General features: G+C 30.8%; 1 protein-coding gene across 1 annotated transcript in view; it reads right to left on the bottom strand.

The window, feature by feature from the left end:
* Window positions 1-967: 967 nt before the first annotated feature.
* LOC148283083 (extracellular serine/threonine protein CG31145-like) overlaps window positions 968-19,266 on the bottom strand; it is a 158,517-nt gene continuing 140,218 nt past the window's right edge. Inside the window, exon 3 of the mRNA XM_088223987.1 lies at window positions 968-1,484. Coding sequence (XP_088080113.1) covers window positions 1,175-1,484 — 310 coding nt within the window. The 3' untranslated portion in view covers window positions 968-1,174. The remainder of the gene's footprint in view (window positions 1,485-19,266) is intronic.

The raw sequence follows: 19,266 nt of genomic DNA on the forward strand, positions 1-19,266 counted from the left end.
AATCTTGACTTAAATGTAAATAAAGAAGGGGCGTCTCTAACATTAGTGTGTAGATTAACTAACTAACTAACTGACATTAGTGGGTATATACGGCCGAAACCAATTACAACAATTACATGATGAAACATAATGTAAGAAACTGAACAAAAAGAACATAAAACTATGTAGCAAAGACAAACAAGGGCAAAACAATAATGGTACAATATATTCATAAAAACGAAAGATATAAGACTTCGAGCCAAATCATGCTAATCCAACTTCATCCTACACTGTTTAGTCGCGAAGAGATCTACGAAAAGCTGGAAGATCTATCCCAAAAAATTCCAAGTCGTGTGATGAATTGACTAATCTACACATTCTGGACATTGGGGCATAAAAACAAAAGTTGCTCTTAGAAGATTTTATAAATAGCAGATTTTGACTTCTGGTGACATGGTTGGGAACATGAAAATAAATTGGTTGCAACAGAGATGGGACATCACTTATAGCATTACGTATTTTGAAAATGCATATAAGGTCCATCTCAGTTCTACGTCTCTCCAATGAAGACAGATTAAGAGATTGCTCTATTTCAAAATAGGAATAAAAACCCCTTTGTAATCCGAGCAACCATGCCACTTTTCTTAGAAAACGGTGTTGGACAGACTCAATATGGTCAATATGAGTCCTGTAGAATGGAGACCAAATAGGAGAAGCGTATTCTAGATGGGGTCGAACTAGTGAGCAATAAAGAGTTTTGATGGTATTAATATTTTTGAAGTCCGTCGTCACTCTATTAATAAAACCGAGAAGTTTGAGAGATTTGTTTACAATATTATCAATGTGTTCACGATAGGAGAGTAATGCGTTTATGAAATTATTTATTTTATGTAAAATGCACTAATTAACGCTTATTATTAGAGAAACGCTACGAAATGGGAGGTATTATAAAATTTAGTAATCAATACTTTTCATGTTTGATTTCACATTTTTTTTATCAAACAGGGATTTCAAAAAGGGTCTAATGAATTTTGTGACCACAGGGGTGCAGGAAGGATCTTATCTGGGCCCTGTATATTTAATAGATCCTACAAAGTACAAACGAAATATTCACGTTTATTTTTATTGCTATATAAAAAAAAATAATCTTCGTTGATAATTTCAACCACAAAAGCAAATAAAGATAGTAAAATACTTACGAAGGATCCAGATCCATCATGTCTGTAATCGTTGGATTATCAGATCTGAAGGCGTTCCCGTCCTCGAACGAACGCACAATCACTTTGTTCACTGACGTAGTCCTCTTTTTGTCTCTTATAAGGACTTTGAGAGAGAGTTGGATGTCTTTAAATGGGTCGTGGGGCTCCGCGGGCGTGGAGGGCGGCGCTCCGGGGAGCGGGAATCCCGGCCCAACAAGCACGCGAGGGTGCTGCCCCCCGAGGGCGTCAAATAGACCCGCCTTGTACGGGTGTGGTGTTTCGTCTGTTTCTTTAGATGTGTTGGCACTGGAAAAATAGAAAAATGACGAAATTAATTGAATGTTATATTGACAAAACGCTTAATGTTGAACGGTGTGTAGGTAATTATTAAAACACCTTGACAACATTTGAGCGAAACTAAAAGTGTGCACTTCATCAGCTGAAAAAAATATTACTCTTTCAATTGCTTGAGATGGTCTACATACGTTTTTCGAAATCAATAGTACAATACGAAATTTCGTCTTAGGGAGGATCTTACTATAGTCTTTAAAATGTTGCTCGATTAGAATGACATTTGTCAGCAAAAGTGACGACATAACTTTGTAGTAACGTCTAAGAAGTTATTTATATTGACTCAGGAAAAATCATTCGTATCTGGCGTGTTAATTTATTTTTTTAATACAATGCTTCTTAACACATTAATCAACATTAATACATAAAATCAGCTTTAAAACTAAAAAAAAAAAAAAATAAACACACCGTTACATCATTTTGGAAAAACGTTAGAGATGGACAAATAGATCAGTGTAAATTGACCGAATAAAATAAAATTAATTTGATGTTGTTCATGTAAAAAGTATAAATGTCTTATTTTTAGGTGAATAAAATAAACACACAATAATAGGCCTATTTTTGCGTTTTTATATCAGTTTTCGGAAACAGAGCCTCATGTTTGCATGAATAAACTGATAAAATCGATTTGATCGGTACATGATCAGTGATCAATAATTTCCAGCACTAGTGACATTAGTTTGACAGCTGTCATTTTAATCAAGCTATATTTTAAGGACTATAGACATCGTGGATAGGATTTACAATCTCCAGAAAAGATTCCTTAAGATAATTTATTGCAGAAGACAAAATTGAGATAACTATCTACGAAGATAATAGAATTCAAGCATTTTGGGGTGATTCTGGAGAAGCAACTATTCAACTACTACTTTATGTTAATAACAAAGTATTTCATTGAAGAAAATAAAAGACGAGTGATACTTTTATCCACAAATTTGGAATAACCAGTGACCGGTTTCATCGCTTTCGCGACATCTTTCGACCAGTCTCGAAGATATCGCGAAAGCGATGAAACCGGCCACTGGATATTCCAAATTTGTGGATAAAAGTATCACTCGTCTTTTATTTTCTATAGTAAATTACAATTAACTTTCATCAAGAATTTTCACTTATGAACTTAAATGAAATATTTCGACTAGGAAAAAACTCAATATCCACAATCACTTACGTGGAACAAGGTTACTTTCAGCCATGAAACTAGTAGAGTCCTGAGCACATAACTAGGAAGCAGAACACCGGAATTTCGTGCACTAGCAACAACAACAAACCATCACGCCATCTCCCCGTAAGAGTAAGTAGAGAGGATAGAACGCCACATCAATCTATCTTTGCATAGCATACAGATATCGCTTCATCTACATTTATACATTTTCTCATGCACGCGCGCCGATTATTCCGACTTTTAAAATGTCCATCTTCAAGTATTTGTTGGATTTGGTCATGCCATGTCTTTCTCGGTCTTTCTCTATTTCTGCATCCATCAACATTCGCATTGCAAATATTTTTAGCCGTTCTTTTGCCGTTCATTCGCTCTACATGTCCAAACCAGCGCAGAGCTCCTTTCTTGATTTTTTCGATAATGCTTGTCTCAGCCTTACATAATGTACGGATCTCAACATTTGTGCATCTATCGTACATAGTTTTTCCACACATTTCCTTGAGAGATAGCATTTCAACAACATTTAGCCTACTTTCATCCCCGTTTTTCCAAGTCTATACTTCGCTCCCATACATCAGTGTCGGGACCAAGACTCCGTGTTGAACTGCCAAATGTGCCTCTTGCGACAAACATTTATTTGCCAAGGTTGATTTAAGTGCACCGTTCACTCTGTTCCCGGCACTCACCCTCCTTTCAATATCTTTCTCAGTGATTCCATTCCTAGTAAACATTCTTCCCATATACACAAATTCCTCTACTTGTTTTAGTATAACTCCATTCCTTGTGATTTCACATTTAGTCATACTTTAATTTCTTTCATAAACCATCATTCGTGTACTAAGGTTATTCAATAAGCTTCCCATCGAAGTAAAGGGTTTTACCGGACTGGAGAAAAGTTGCTAATATTCAAAAGACTTTCACGTCAAACCACAAAACTTCAAGTGTAAAAATATTGTGTTGAATTTTCGTTTCTCGTTGGATAGATAGTCGCAAAGATTGTGAAGTATTTTATAAAGTAAAATGATGTGTTCGAATCATCTATGCTTTCCCGTTTTCTTGATTGTGTTATTACTTATTTTACAGTTAGAGTATAACGAGAAGGGCGATATCGTATCAGTGACAAATCAAAAGAACTAATCTGTCATACATGGTTAGAGAAGTGAAAGACATAGTTAAAATAATAAAAAAGTTAGAAAATTCCGCTCTCTTGAGCTTCTTCTATTCATTTATCGAACTATTCTGGCTTCTTTTGAATGAGTTTTTTTGTGATTTCCACTTCAAAAATCAAATGCGGAGAATTCTTTCAAGCTTACAGTAAACAACCTTCCAGATTTCCACACAATAGCTGACTGAATCTGATCTGAATGAGTTAGAAGAAACATGCCTATTGTAATAAATATAAGTATATTATTAGCATTAAAAAGGTGAAGCGAATCCAATTATTTTAAAAAATACAACGGTACAGTGTCCTTGAGTTTTTTTTTACTAAAATGGCGCTATGAAAATAAAGTATCAGGACACGTGCTCGTTTTATTTGCAACTACGTGGCGTATGACGTGTAAAAAGTAAAATTATTAGTAAAGCATTTGCACAAACAGAAGTGAGGCTCAATCGGCCGAGTCAGAGGCAAATATTGACACTGGCTGTACGTTCATAACCGAGCAAGTAGGAGAGCTCTACCTTTACTTGTATTTAATCAACTGATTGTTGTACCGTTAGCTGCGAATAACCATCCGTATTAACGACGTCATTCATCATCATCATCAAACCCTCGGTTCAATAAATGCAGCGTATCTCAGTCATCTTTAACACGAACGTTCAGTCAGTTAAATATTCCGCCAACTGCCCTTCAAATAAATATTTTATGTTAACCATGCTAGGAAACAAACCCTGGACCTCGACCATGGTAGACAAACATGCCAATCAATAAGAGCAGCCATCGAGTTTAAAACACACGTCCAGTAGCGCAATCACAACACCCACACTTGTCGGTGATTACCGACGGGATATACATTTATTATGGATAAGTGTTGGTTAAGGACATTTAATCGACGCGATAAACATATGTGATTGAGGATCGGTATACTGGTTTTATTTCACATACTGATTTACATACATATTTCACATTCTGCTCGGACTCCGATAATTCCAATGTAGATCAATATTTCCATAATTCTCTAATTCTAACATATTTGTTGGAAAACTTAATCTTCGATTTATCGTCATAATTTAATGCACTGCAGATTGAGTAAACGCCATCATATAATGCACCGTTATGAAACTTCTAGATGTAGGTTCTGCAGTACAGATGGTAATACACATGTATCGTACATACATTATATGTGAATGTGATGATAACACATTCTTTATATGATATCACAAAAAAAGCCGAATCCTCGGGGGCCCACTGGTTAAACCTGAAGATGTTAGAGCGCTCGACTCCTACATAATAAACCGACATTTCAAAGACCAGGGCCCGTATTACAATTGGAAGTTCACATTTATCTTTAATTTTGGTTTTTGTATTAAAAATATAACATGTAAGCATATTTTTTTCTAAATATGTTCAATTAAGAACCGTTTTCACAAAGCGATATATCTACAAAAAAACAAAATGTTTTTTTTGGCGGAATTCAATTCTCCTATATGAAATCTATCGATTGGTGAAATAATATTTTAGCAAAACCATAATTGTGCGAAGTGGCAGCGAGTCGAATTGGATAGGATTATTATTTAATTGTGTAGTTTTATGAAAACATTTCAGAAATAACATAACTATACATATGTATATATAGGCATATAAAATATAACAAAAAAACATTTTATAAATATTTCACGCAAAAGCAAACTTATATTGTATTCCCAAAACAATTCAACTTTTCTATTCCTTCCTATCACAAAATGGGTAGATATGTCAGTTTTTGTAAACATTCGGAATGTTTTGATTTTTTCTTTTTCCACTTCTTCTGTATTATTAATTTCCAGTGTACGAGTTACGATGTATAATTTATGTAAAACAGTTTTTTTGTTTTTATTAAAATCTTAGTAGTTATTTTTTTATCATAAAAAACGTTCTCCCGAAAATTTTATTTTTTGAAGATATTTCGCTTTGTGAAAACGGTCCTAAATTACAAGTTACCGACGAAGATATTTTCGTATAAATATACTCATTTTCGGACATAAATATCGATGTGATATGAACCGATGAATACAGCGTTTGTAATCGCGGCCCTGGGCTTGAAGGGCTCTAGCCTTATCTAATAACCCATTTGAGAACAATCGCCCTATACTCAGTAACGAAGGCATTTAAAGACATCGGCTTGAAGGTCTGAGAACTGAGTTCCGGGGAGCCTTCACAATAAATCTAAACAGGTTGCAGTGACTTCAGGATCTCATACAGCATTGACCCTAATTTTTCAGAAGAATATGAAATGCTTGTAGGCACTCGACAAAAAAAAAGCAAAATATGATCATTTTAAAATCTGCACAGAATTTGCATCTGTCGTATATTTGTCGCAAACATTATTTTGTGTGCTATTTTTTTACTCGATAAAAACTTGTTTTAAAATTTGCTCAGGAACGTATATTATTTTCTGCCAATGTAATATAAAAACTTTCATTACGAATTAAGTCAAGTAAATGTATTTTTGTATTAGATAATAGAAAAAAAAATACTTTAATAAAATATGACCTCGAGTGCAGCACCTATTCATTTGTTTTGTTTACGCAACGAAGATTTATAGACATGTGTAAGTCGAAAATATCACAATATGACAGAAAATTATACACCGATGAGTTAAAATAAAGATTTTTTTCCACTTACAAACATATATTGTTGTTTAAAAACAATGATAAAATAAAAAAATAGAAATATCTCAGTCGAAGTGAATAATATAATATGGTACCAACTGATATAGAATGACTATCAACACAAAAAAAATTTATATTGTTATCGATTTACCGTCAATGAGTACATATAAAATTTGCAATATGTAATATTGTATTTTTTAAAGGTGTTTTTTTCATTTGAAAATAATATTATCAACCCTTACGGATTATCACAATAATTTAGTAAAACGTTTTTTAATTTTTCAATTTACACTTTGTTTTCAATGATAATCATATTTTTAACATCTTTTTTAAAGGTTGTCTGAGTCTGAGTATAATGGTTTATTAGACTCGACTGTCTTTTATTTTTTTTTAAATATGTTTTTGATACTGTTATTCTTGTATGTTGTCTATGACTATTACAATTATTTTTCGTGATAGGTATTTGTCTACAAATACACCAGAGGCTAATTATTTGTGGATAGATTTTAAGGATTCTAATTGCAAAACTTCGGTTACGTTTAATAGTTCAGTTTTTTTAAACTGTTTATAAGTTGGTGTTAGATAAGAGAAATTAGACACTAACTTTAATGTTTTATTTATTGTATTTTTTTTTTTGGATTTTGGTTTCCTTTTCTCCATAGTTTTTAAATACGTGCGTTTTGAAGACATTGGCTTCTATTGCTATTATATGTTTTTTTTTAATTTATGGACATAGTTTTTGTTTTTTTAAAAAGGTCTCGATTGTGACACCTTTTTTTATAGTAAATATTTGCGTTCTTAAGGTTAAACCGCACTAGAGCGGCACTGCGCGATGCATCTTGGCAAAACAAAATATTATTTTCACTGTCTTGAATTAAACGAATCGAACTACAGCTGCGCTAAATCCGCAGCACTCAATACAAAATTTTGTTGCGCGGCGCCGCTGAAGTGCAGCGACGCTGTAATGATATTTATGATTTACCAAAATATTTCAATTTTGGGGCCATTTTCAACGAGTTTCAGAAATGGGATTCGATTTAGGGCGGAGTGGGGTTCGAATATCTAACCTTTGATCCGCGAGTCCGCAACACAAGCCACGAGACCATAACCAGATTAAATTTTGCTAATAAAATATTTTTTTATTGTTATTACTATTATTCATGTTCAAGCGATATTTTGTATTTATTTATAGACAATTTAATTTTATATACATATATTTAGACACAAGGATAAAAATACACCTAAACAAAAAACTACAAAGAAAACTTATCTCTTCGTGATTACTTTTTGCAAGGTGTTTACCTGAGAGTAGCCATTTAATTAAATAAAAAAAAATAAAAAAAAATAAAATAAAATATATATATATATGTATATATAACACTAAAAATCAATCCATACTGATTTAATGGTATCGTGTGGGTTTGTACGAGAACGACCAGGGTGAAAAAACGGCCAAAGGGAAATAAAATTTCTCATTCAACTATCAGACCAATTTCAGATGGATCATACATGGCATGGTAAAATCCTAGGGTGGATTTTACTGAATTATAGCAGGTAAAAATGTTAACCATTACACTAATTTTCACCAGCAACCGGGTTTCGTCGTGACCGACATCGGTAGGCTTGACAAAATACAGTATTCATAAGAACATGTTACATTATACATATTTGTACAAGATTTTGTGATTGTGCGATTTCCAAAACATAAAATCACAATAATACACATTTAAGGAGGGGTAGCATGAAAAATGCTAAAATGTGATATTTTGATGGGATATTTAAAGTAGTAATCTTGGCTAAATTTAAAAAAAACCTTGTCAAAATTTTTTTTTTTTTCTAGGATTCAATATCTTTGTTATTATATTTTTATCTTGGAAGTTAGTGGAAAAAATTCTCAAAGATCATTTTCAGTGATTTCTCACTAAAAACAGTCAACGTTTAAATAGGTATTTAACGTATTTGTAAATATGGTACGGAGTTATTTTTTAGTTTATCGTAATGCTTAAATTTTTTTCTAAGTCTCAATATCTCGTTTTTTTAATAATGACTTTTGTTGGGTCATTATATCGTATAAATTGTTGCCATTTTAAGGTATAATCCTTTACTAATCAACATACAAAAAAGCCAGATTACAAATGTCAATTCATTCGCGTTTCACTCGCTGAGAACGGTAGGCGTCTCCAACACTGAGTCCACGGAACTTTAAAAAAAAAAAAACACGGTATTTTTATGTACATATAAAAATAATCGCACAATAGGGAATTGTAAAACATAATGAAGATAAGCAGAAGCAAGCAGCATTTAAGACTTCTTCACATCTCTAGTAGAAACAGGAATGTAATTTAATAATATAGATTCTATATGCAATATTTTATATTTTATTATAGAATATAACATATTGCGATTCCTAGGTTTACGAGCCTTCTTTTTCTAACGGACTTTCATCATATTAAGATGCGATACTGTGCAGAAATATATACGTCGCGTATTGTGTAAAAAAGTACAGATATTTTCTTTAAGGTAAATATAATTATTTATCTGTATATGGAAAATAAGATAAATAGTACCAATATTTACAAATATCAGCTAGTATTGTATTTCTGCAATTATATGCGTTAGTAGTCTGGGAACTATTTTGACGAAATTAATTTTCTCACGCGCGACGACGTCCCCTTAAATAACGTATATGGGATGATTTTGCATAAAAACAAAATGGACAGCAGATTTTTATTTCATCTTAAAAAAAAGTTATGACGAAAATGGGCTTTTTTGTTTTATTCGCGTTCAAAAAAAGCTCATTGCGATAATTTCTACATTGTTAACTTTAAAACGGCAAAAAGTAAACTCTTGTTTTCGTCCTCTGAGGTTATATGAGATTATATGACTGTGTATTAATTGAAAAGGGATCGTTATAATAAAGTTAGCAAAGAATGCAGATCATTTTTCACGCAGTAATGGTACATAAAGGGAAAAGTGTTTTTAACTCGTGCATGAAAATTAATTAAACTCCGGTTCTGAAATATTATATGCAATTTCATTCAGACAATTGCTTATACAATCGTTTTGTTTTATAAATTTTTATTACTGTAATGTATTGCGGTGTTAGCTTTTTCCAATGTATTTTTTTAGCACATTTGGGTACCTCAACTGAGGTTTGTAATGATATTTAAGTAGAAACTAATTTCTCTTTTACGTTTTAGTATAATTTTATCTACAGCTAATTAATTGCCAGCGATGAAATGCTAAATAAATTCAATTTTTAATTATTGCTGTTTTGTCGAAACAAGCTATATTATTTTACTATTCTATGCAACCCATTTCGGCCAATTTGACGAAAACGCAACAAGTCTTTAACTTGAATTACAATAGTTTGAGTTTGTCCAAATATTTGTAGACAAAAGACTGGATGTCACTCCCTTGGCAGTCATTAAAATGAACAGATTACAACAGAGATAGAGAACATTTTAGACTATAAATATTTAAATCTAGGAATTTACAGGGCTTATAACCTGTCATTAGCTGTTTCACGTGACAGAATTGAAGAATCTAAGAAATATGGATGTTTAAACAAAGGCAAAATGGTGAATGGTTAACAGTGTGCAGGAATCCAAATTTAAGAGTTAAGTTAAAAAAAAAAAAAATTATGAATTAAAATATTACAACAGAGATGAAGAACATTTAAGAGGAAGTAATATAGAAGTCTAGGCATCTACAAGGCTTATGACCTGTCATTGGCTGGTTTAAGTGGCCACTTTACACACTGCGTAACATTCACCATTGTGTTCATATTTGAACATCTACATCTACATTCCTTAATTTTTTTTATCCGTTGATGTTTGTGAAGTTAAAGAGCTGAAACCTTAATTAATTCACCTGCATACTAGGCAACGCCTAAAAATTTATTTTTTTCAATTTCTTTTTTTTTACTTCTTCATGAACCAGGTGGATTTACCAACAATGTTTTGAGTTTGTCCAAATTTTAGTAGACAAGGACTGGATTTAACTCCCTGAAAAGCTGTTAATATTAACATATTACAACAGAGATGAAGAACATTTTAGAGAACATCATTTTATTATTTAACTTAACCCTCCCTTACCTAACCTAAACTAATTTAACTTAGCAAAATAAATTTAAAAACAAAGGAATTGTAATTGTTGTATTAAAATGAAACAGGCTAAATGACATTCTGCCAAGTGAAATATTTATTTAAAAAGGTGTTTTCACGCTAGAATATTTCATAGTCCCTGGACTGGTACCTGAAGCGAAAGACTGATCATTTTAACTTCATGTAATAATGATCAAGATACACCGCAATTGGTATACAATGCAGTGCCCTATGCATCATTAGGTGCAAAAAGGGAATGATGATGATGATGAGTGACATTCGGTCCTTTCATTTTACATGCTAATATTTTGAACGAGTGAGCATTTAGAATATGTTTTAGTTTTTTACTGATTTAATTTTTTAAGATCCTCATGACTTTTTCATTTGTTTTAACTATGTATTATTTTTTTATTACTCTCTTTCTACTCGGTATTTTGCTGTTTTTTTTTTTTATATGCTTTTTGCTGTACACATACATTCATTTTTTTACTATGACTTTAAATATGTTTCTTACTATGTATTCTGTTTTTATTTCGCATTTTACTGAGTTTCAAAATATTTTTATAGACATATTTATATATTTTTAATGGTTTTTACTATGTTTTCACTACATTTATTACTTTGTTTTTATTGTGTTTTTGCTTCGTTTTTTACTACATTTTAACTATGTTTTTACCATATTTTTACTTTGTTTTTACTAAATTTTTTACTATGTTTTTACTCCATTTTTACTTTGTTTTTCACTTTGTCCTGTATCTTTATAACTGTTTCTATATATTGATTACTGTTTTTTATATTTTTTTTACTGTCTTAGAACGGGGTAAATAACCCTAGTTAGGCAGCCAAAGCAACTTTGAATGAATTATAATTTTGTGTATGAAACATAATGATAATAAATAAAATAAAATAAGTATTTTTTATTTATAATGTGTTTATTTTAAGAGTAAGTAAAAAGGTTCCATTATTATGCCTATTCCATTATTATGCCTCATTTAAATTATTTTAGTAGTATTTTATTTTTGGCAACAAGGGAAATAATAAACCTACTGTTCTGCAGAATAGAGTAATTTTAAGAAAGAATAGATACACTAGGATAAAGTTAATGTTGAAACAAACCAAAGTTATGGCAATACGACAGCTTATATATTGTAATGTAATGTTTTTTGTTCACAAAATGATTAATGGTTATACCTAAAAAGAGTTGACTTAAAGGGTTTTTTCTAATCAATGTGAACACGGAATAAAAATGAAGTCAGGCTGCCATTTCGTAAGAAGACAAATACACAGAACTCGTTGATGCACCGAGCTGTACAGCTATATTATAATAAAATACCATTAGAAATAAGAGAACAAAAAAATATTATTTCATTTAAATGTAGATAAGTTAGTTTTTAAAGAGTGATCTTATTCGAGTTGGCTTTTTAGAAGTGTACGTTTATTGTTTAGAATTGTTATAATTAATATGTGTTTTAGTAATAATCTTTATGTATATAATTCCTCTGTACATGTGATGTCACTGAACTCTTCCTAAACGGCTTAATCGATTTACGTGCAGTTTTCAAATAAATACAGATATTAAAATCTTCAATTTAACATGTAAAAAGGAAGTTACGAGCATAAATGTTTTATTCATCGATCTACCGGGGTTGCATTCGAGAAGAATGCATATACAAAAAAAAGGAAGGATGTTGTTTTTATGTGTTTTAAAACAGTTTGTTTTTTAATGTTTACAAACAAAATTCACTTTTAATGGATCCCAATCGATTATTTCCTTTCATTCCATATAATTTCTTCCCATTTATATCTTTTTACTGGATTTTTGTAATACTGAAATATTATGTAACTGACATTCAATACATTTTTGAAATTCGCATTCATGAATAAAGTGCACCCCTGTTAGTGAAAAGAGCTATATTTGACTTTTGCAAAAAGGATTCTATATTTGAAAATGAATTATTTTGTGTTTTGGAATTCAATCATATAGTACCTGGGTACTTTTTTATCAATGAAAAGTCTTATTCCAAGGTAATTGCAGGCAAGCCAACGTTCGGTCAGGACAGCGTCTATCGGGTCCGCTAGTTAGATATAAGTTAATATTGTACTATTTTAAGACTAAATAAAATAAAAAAAGAGTTTTTAACACGATACAGTGGCTCGTTGTGTATTAGTTGACGCTTTTGCCTTTCATTCTCGAGGTCCTAGAGTCGATTTCTTGTAGGGTAGACGTAAAATATTGTTTTAAGGTGGAAATTTGGTCAAATGTGAAATATGTTACATTTTTTTTTGTTTTTATTTTAAATAAATATAAGCGTTCTTATAATTTACCTAAATATTTCAATTTTGGTGACCATTTTCCAGGAGTTGTAAATAACTCTATATTAGAAAATGGAAATCAAGTTGGGGTAGAGTGGGGTTCGAACCTCGGACCTCTGATCCGCGAGTCCGCAACACTAGCCACGGGACCACAACCCGATTCTATATATGTGTATGCAAGAATGTGTGTATATGCACATTTATGTTGTGCATGGATATGTGTGTGCATGTTATCAGTATGTGTGTGTAATTTTGTTTAGAAAATCGTGTTGAAACGTAAAACTGATTAAATCAGGTCATGCCTGTGTGGATTTTTTTTTTCCTATCGTTTAGTTTTATTATTGTTCACATGTACTGTAAACCTAAGTAATTATAAGAAAAAAAAACAATAAAGATAAAAAAATATTTTTACAAAAAAACATTAAGGAGCATTGTTAGTAACACGGGACACTGATTACTTAGCGTCAGTAATGTTTTTGTTTGAACATCAGTTATTTCAATTTAGTTTAAATACATACTGGACCTTGACAAACTCAAGGTAGGTTAATTATGCACCTCAGTGGCGAAACCAAATAATTCGCAATGCATTTATCGTATTTAATCATTTACTTATTTGTTATTTATCACTATAATATTTCATAGTGTCGTCCTGGACTGGCACGTGGAGCCCAAGGTCGCAGTAGGTTTACTAATACAGTGCCATATTCTGTATTATTAAGTGCGCGCGAGGATTGGAAATGAACGGAAATAATGTATATTTTTCGTGTTTTAAGCAATGGCGGCTCCTGTCCAAAAATGCTGGCTGTACGTTTCTTTTTATTTTGTAAACTTGTACTATGTGAGGTATAATAATATTGTATTACGTATAATAGTATCTAGTATGGTATTATAAACTAACAGTGACAGACAGCCCGTTTTTGTGAATGTTTTTTTTTTTTTTTAATTTATTTATTCAGAGAACATACATAATTATTATTAAAAACAAAGATTTCCTAAAATTAAAAGACATATTAAGTTTTCATAAATTAAGTAAAAGGTGTAAACATAAAATGTGACAAAAAAATACCAAAAAAGCTTGAGGTGAGAAAAGAATAATCGCTACCATTTGCGTTTTGCATGAAGGTTTCCTTGGTAATAAATAAAATATCGAATGCACTTCGAATCATCCATCTACACATTTACAAACGATTACATATACGTACATGCATACACACATCTACATGCATATATAAAACCTTAAAGTAATAACACCCGTATGACTGGTATGACTGGTATTACTGAATGGTTAAGTTAACAGCCTAACTATTCAGGTGAATGCTGGCATTTAGTCAGCACTAGTTGCTCTGTTAAGAGGCTGATTTAACTATTTGGCGGCGATATATATAATGTTTTCTATGTTTATTCTCATACGTGAAAAAATATATATGATGTAAAGTGTCATCGGCACGGGTTCCTCAATGAGGACATATTATTCTTTTTTAATTAATAATAATAATTAAATAAATTACCGAATACAGTAAAGAATTTCTAATGGCGATTTGTCTGCGTCAATTTATGCATTCGCATAACTGATTACGCTTTTATAATACGTATTTTAAAAAGACTAACCGATGTGAATGCCACAAAACAAACAAGTGTTAGTGAGCTAAAATAAATATGTTGTTTGTTGAAGTGATGAAAATTCTGGCGCTAAGAAAAGATCCACCTGTTTCAAGATTAACACAGAAATTATTGAACAAATAATTTGGAATCAAGCGTACTGTATATAACAATCAGTACTAGACCTTTACAATATGACGAAAATCCATGTTTAAAGTACTGACCTCATACAAAGTGTACAAAAGAAACTTGAACCAGATAAAAATTATAAACAATTATAAAAATTTAAAATTATTATAAATATGTTTATGTGTGCCCTACTTCAAGATTCTAAATAAATAAATACCTATTTTCTAGGATGAGAAAAATAACAAGGCTGTGGGTCTGCAAAGCGCACCCACCTGAGGGTTGCGCCCCCGGCAGTCGGCCAGCCCCTAGCTACGACACAGCTAGTCGGTGAAATAATTCAGTCCGATGAATCTCACCCACTTCAATAAAGGTTTTAGGTCTTTTACTTTGTATTGATTTACTTAGAAAGTATTACACATTTTTTTAGACATAAGTCCCAGCTCCATGGGACCAAAATTTCTGTGTTTATTTTTTTATTTTTTTTTATTTTTCTTTCTGTTGACGCCCATGGGGCTTTTACATTAAACATACCATATAATAAGAAAAAGTTACACATTAAACAAAATTAACATTTTATCAAATATAAAAATTAAAAATTGTGTTGAATTGAAGTGGATTATTTTTGTAAATTAAAGTTATCAGTCTTATGCTTCATCTTCATCTTCGATAATCTTTTTTAACTTACTGTGATGCTACTTGTGAAAACCTGTAATTGGCTTATTTGTTATTTGTTTTGTTATATATGTATATATAAGATAATTAAAGCTGTTGGTTATCCAAATAAATAAAATAAAATTTGTTTTCCCTCTCTGTTGCATTTTTTTTAAAATTTACTATTGTTTTAATTATTATTTTATCAATATCGCTAAGGACAAAGTGGTAAATAAATTAAATCTATCAGCATTAACCCGACACAAAGTAACTACTGACATGAAATAATAATAGATATTATGTCATTAATGATTATCAAACGTGTCAAATATTAATATCTTGCATATTATGCACATAATGTAGTTACTTTGTATGAATCTCATACCAACGGAAATAATTATGTCTTATAATGATTACATAAATAAATTTAACCCCTAAATATAATACGTAATTCTTCAAAATTTAATAAAATAATAATGAAATTGTAACAAGTAAGATAAAATTATTCCTTTTTTATTGACTTAAATTTTTCCATTTAAAATTCATTTTCTATTAGTAAATAAATTTGATAGAACCTAATACCAAGTTCACATCTCTAATTCGAAAAAAATAGGTGACACTATCCCATGAACACAATCCAGTCTGTGACCTGCAATGTAATTCACAGTACTTAAGTTTAATTGTTGTAATTCTTGTTTATAATATGGCCTCGTGGTAAATAGTGGTCAGCGCGTTGGGTTTTTAAGATAGAAAAACGTTTTTTTTTTATTATTATTATTATTGATTTTTTTAGCCCCTTTGTGCCAGTTGCATCACATAATAATAAGTTTGAAAAAGTTCAAGTAATGGTTGTGTTTTTGTTAAAATGGAAGAAATGTGTTGATTTGTCTTACTTTTTTCGTATAGTCGATTTTATCCACTCGCGAAAATGCAACAATTATTCAATTTTAGATTAAAAATAAGTTTAGTTAGGATACTTTACAGTTATTTTTTTTTTTTTGTATTTTCGTCAAAATGGACAGAGTTGAATGAAGGCGCCAAGATAAAATAATACATTTTGAACTTTTTAATGTAGTTCAAAACTGACCCAACAAACGCGTCATTTAGAACGAGATGAATAAAGAAAGATATGTAAATGTCGGCTATAAAACAGTAAGGAAATTTAGTGATACGGGAAATAAAAAATTTGAACATCAAATGATATCTTAAAAATGTATTAAAAAAAAAAGATATTAATAAAAGCGAACTTTTTTTATCATTGAAATCAATATATAATAATAATAGTATTGTGATAGATTTCCGGTTTACCGGAAGTCAATTCACCAATCGGCAGAAATCACCGAAGAGATTATGTGACGTCACACGCAGAGTGATTTAAAAAAACAAAACATTAAAAAATCATAGCGCTGATACACGATACATTTTTTTTATTTGTTTTTGTTTGTAGTCTACTGACAAACAAATTAAAACATATTTTTTTAAAACACAGAACTTCCTTATTTCGGGGGTTAAAACTAGAAGAGAAAGAATGTCTTTCTATAATGCTATGTTTTCTACATTAAAAATAACGGTTGCATTATTTATTCGTTATTTAAACATGTCAAAACAATCTCCTTTCCCTGATTATAATTTATGAGAATTAATAAAAAACATAATTAAAAAATATGTTCACATTATGTAATAAATAAAACATTTACCAATTTAACCACGAGGTTATTCAGTTTTAGTTAGGTCAGTTTTTTTTTACATAAATGAGATTTTCTTTCGTTAAAACATATTTTTTATTTTTGCAACCGCGGAGGGAAACATTTTTGAGAAGGAATATGGAAGTCTAGGCATTTACGGGGCCTATAACTTTTCGTTGGCTGGTTTATGTGGCCACTTTACACGTTGTGTTACATTCAACATTCTGCCTTTATTTAAACACCCATATTTAGTTAACTCTTCTATCTGTTGATATTTGTGAAGTAAAAGAGTTATAACCTTTATTGACTTGGGTGAGATTCATCTGGCTGAATTATTTCATCTACTAGACAACGCCTGACAATAGCCCTGTAAATGCCTTTACTTTTTTAATTAATAATTATAGTGACATAAAATGATACATGTTGTTTTTTTCAATCGCAATCTACTTATTTTTTATTTTTATATTTACTTCATTTTTATTTTTTTTATTTATTTAACTTTTTGTACATAATGTTATTAGTACATTGGCGGGCTTATTGCCAAATGGCAATTTCTTCCAACCAACCAATAAAATAAAAGTTTTATTTTTATAATTCAAGTTACATAACAAATTCAATAGAAAAAATAAAAAGCTAAAAGTAAATAAAAATAGAAATAAACGTATTTATTTATAAATTACCTTAAATCAAAACTATTACTCAATGGGAAAAAGGAAAAAAGATAAAAGAGGAAAAAGGAAAGGAGGAGAGATTAAGGAAGAGATAGGAGATGTTTTTTCAGACGTGATTTAAACAGAGATAATGTAGTAACATCTTTGATGGTGGATGGGAGATGATTTCACAGTCGAGCCGCATGGACACTATATAAGTTAGAGAAGAAAGAGGAATTGTGGATGAGTATTAAGAGAGTGCCTTGAGAATTAGAACGAAAAGGTAAACCATGAACTGATAAGCGTTGAAATTTTTCACGCAGGTATATAGGAGCGTTAGGACCATGAAGTACATTGAATAGAAGTGAGAGGGAGTGATAGTCTCTCCGCTGTCTAATTTTGAGCCATTTCAGTTGCCTACGATAATCAGAAATGTGGTCATATTTCCTAAGACCAAAAATGTACCTTATGCATGTATTCTGAAGTCGTTCAAGTTTATCGAGTTGCTCACAGCTTAAATCAGTCATGGAAACATCAGCGTTATCTAGAATGGGTAGTAGTAATGCTTGTACAAGGGTGCATTTATTTAATGTAATTTATAGTAATGCTTGTACAAGGGTACATTTCAAATAATAGACTAGCTCTTGTGCTTGGAGAGCAGCCTACGTTCTTATAGTTATTTGGTAATTCGAAGTTATATAATTTCGAATATATATAAGAATAAAAAAATATAAAGGTATACGAAATAAAGAAAAATATAGACAATAATATTACTGTTATACTAATTAAAATAGAAATGCTGTTTTACGAGGGTTCAAAAAAAAATACTTTAAATATATTTTGATATACTTTTTTGTTTTTGATACTTTTGGTTTTAAAAGTTTTTAGTACATTGGGGAGATTGTTATAATTTTTTATTCCTTTGAAAACGAAACTATTATATGTTCCTTTCTCAAATTTGTGTCTCCTCTTTGCTGAAAAAAAAAATTATGATGACCCCCGTGGAGTGAAATCCAGCCTTGTCTACAAACTTTTGGACATATTTAGATTATTATTGCAATAAAACTTATGATCGAGGACATGTGGTCTGTTTGGGTTAAGTTACTAATAGATAAGATGTTTTACAATTCTGTTGGCAGTGTTATTGCCATCAATATCATTTATTATGTTATTTTGCCCATAATGGCATCGGGATAATTGTAACCTAGATAGCTCACAACAAAAAGAACCGAGAAAATATAATATTATCATTTTTGAATTGTTTTAACAACAATAGGTAGATAAATAAGAACTTAAATTGTCTTAAAATTTGTCATTGACATGAAAAGTTTTAAGAAACTTACAGTTTGTTATTTTGTTGAATATTATCTTCATTACAATGATTCAATGCTTTTAAAATATTTGAGATAAAATCGTAGATTTTTCTAATGCCATTCATAACTTTCGAAGACAATAAAATGAATCTTCGAGGACTTTTGTTTCACGAAAACAATTATATCGCAAAGTTTTAAGTTGTTCAGAGATAAATGTTATTAATCTCAACATTTCTCATGCGAAAATATCTTCCTATTGAAAACGACAACTACGACAACAATGACCTATCAGATTGTAAGACTTTATAGATGCACAAAATAC

This window comes from Micrasema longulum, unplaced genomic scaffold (assembly GCF_059751315.1).
Source record: "Micrasema longulum isolate JH-2025_06_02 unplaced genomic scaffold, ASM5975131v1 h1tg000261l, whole genome shotgun sequence".
Taxonomy (NCBI): domain Eukaryota; kingdom Metazoa; phylum Arthropoda; class Insecta; order Trichoptera; family Brachycentridae; genus Micrasema; species Micrasema longulum.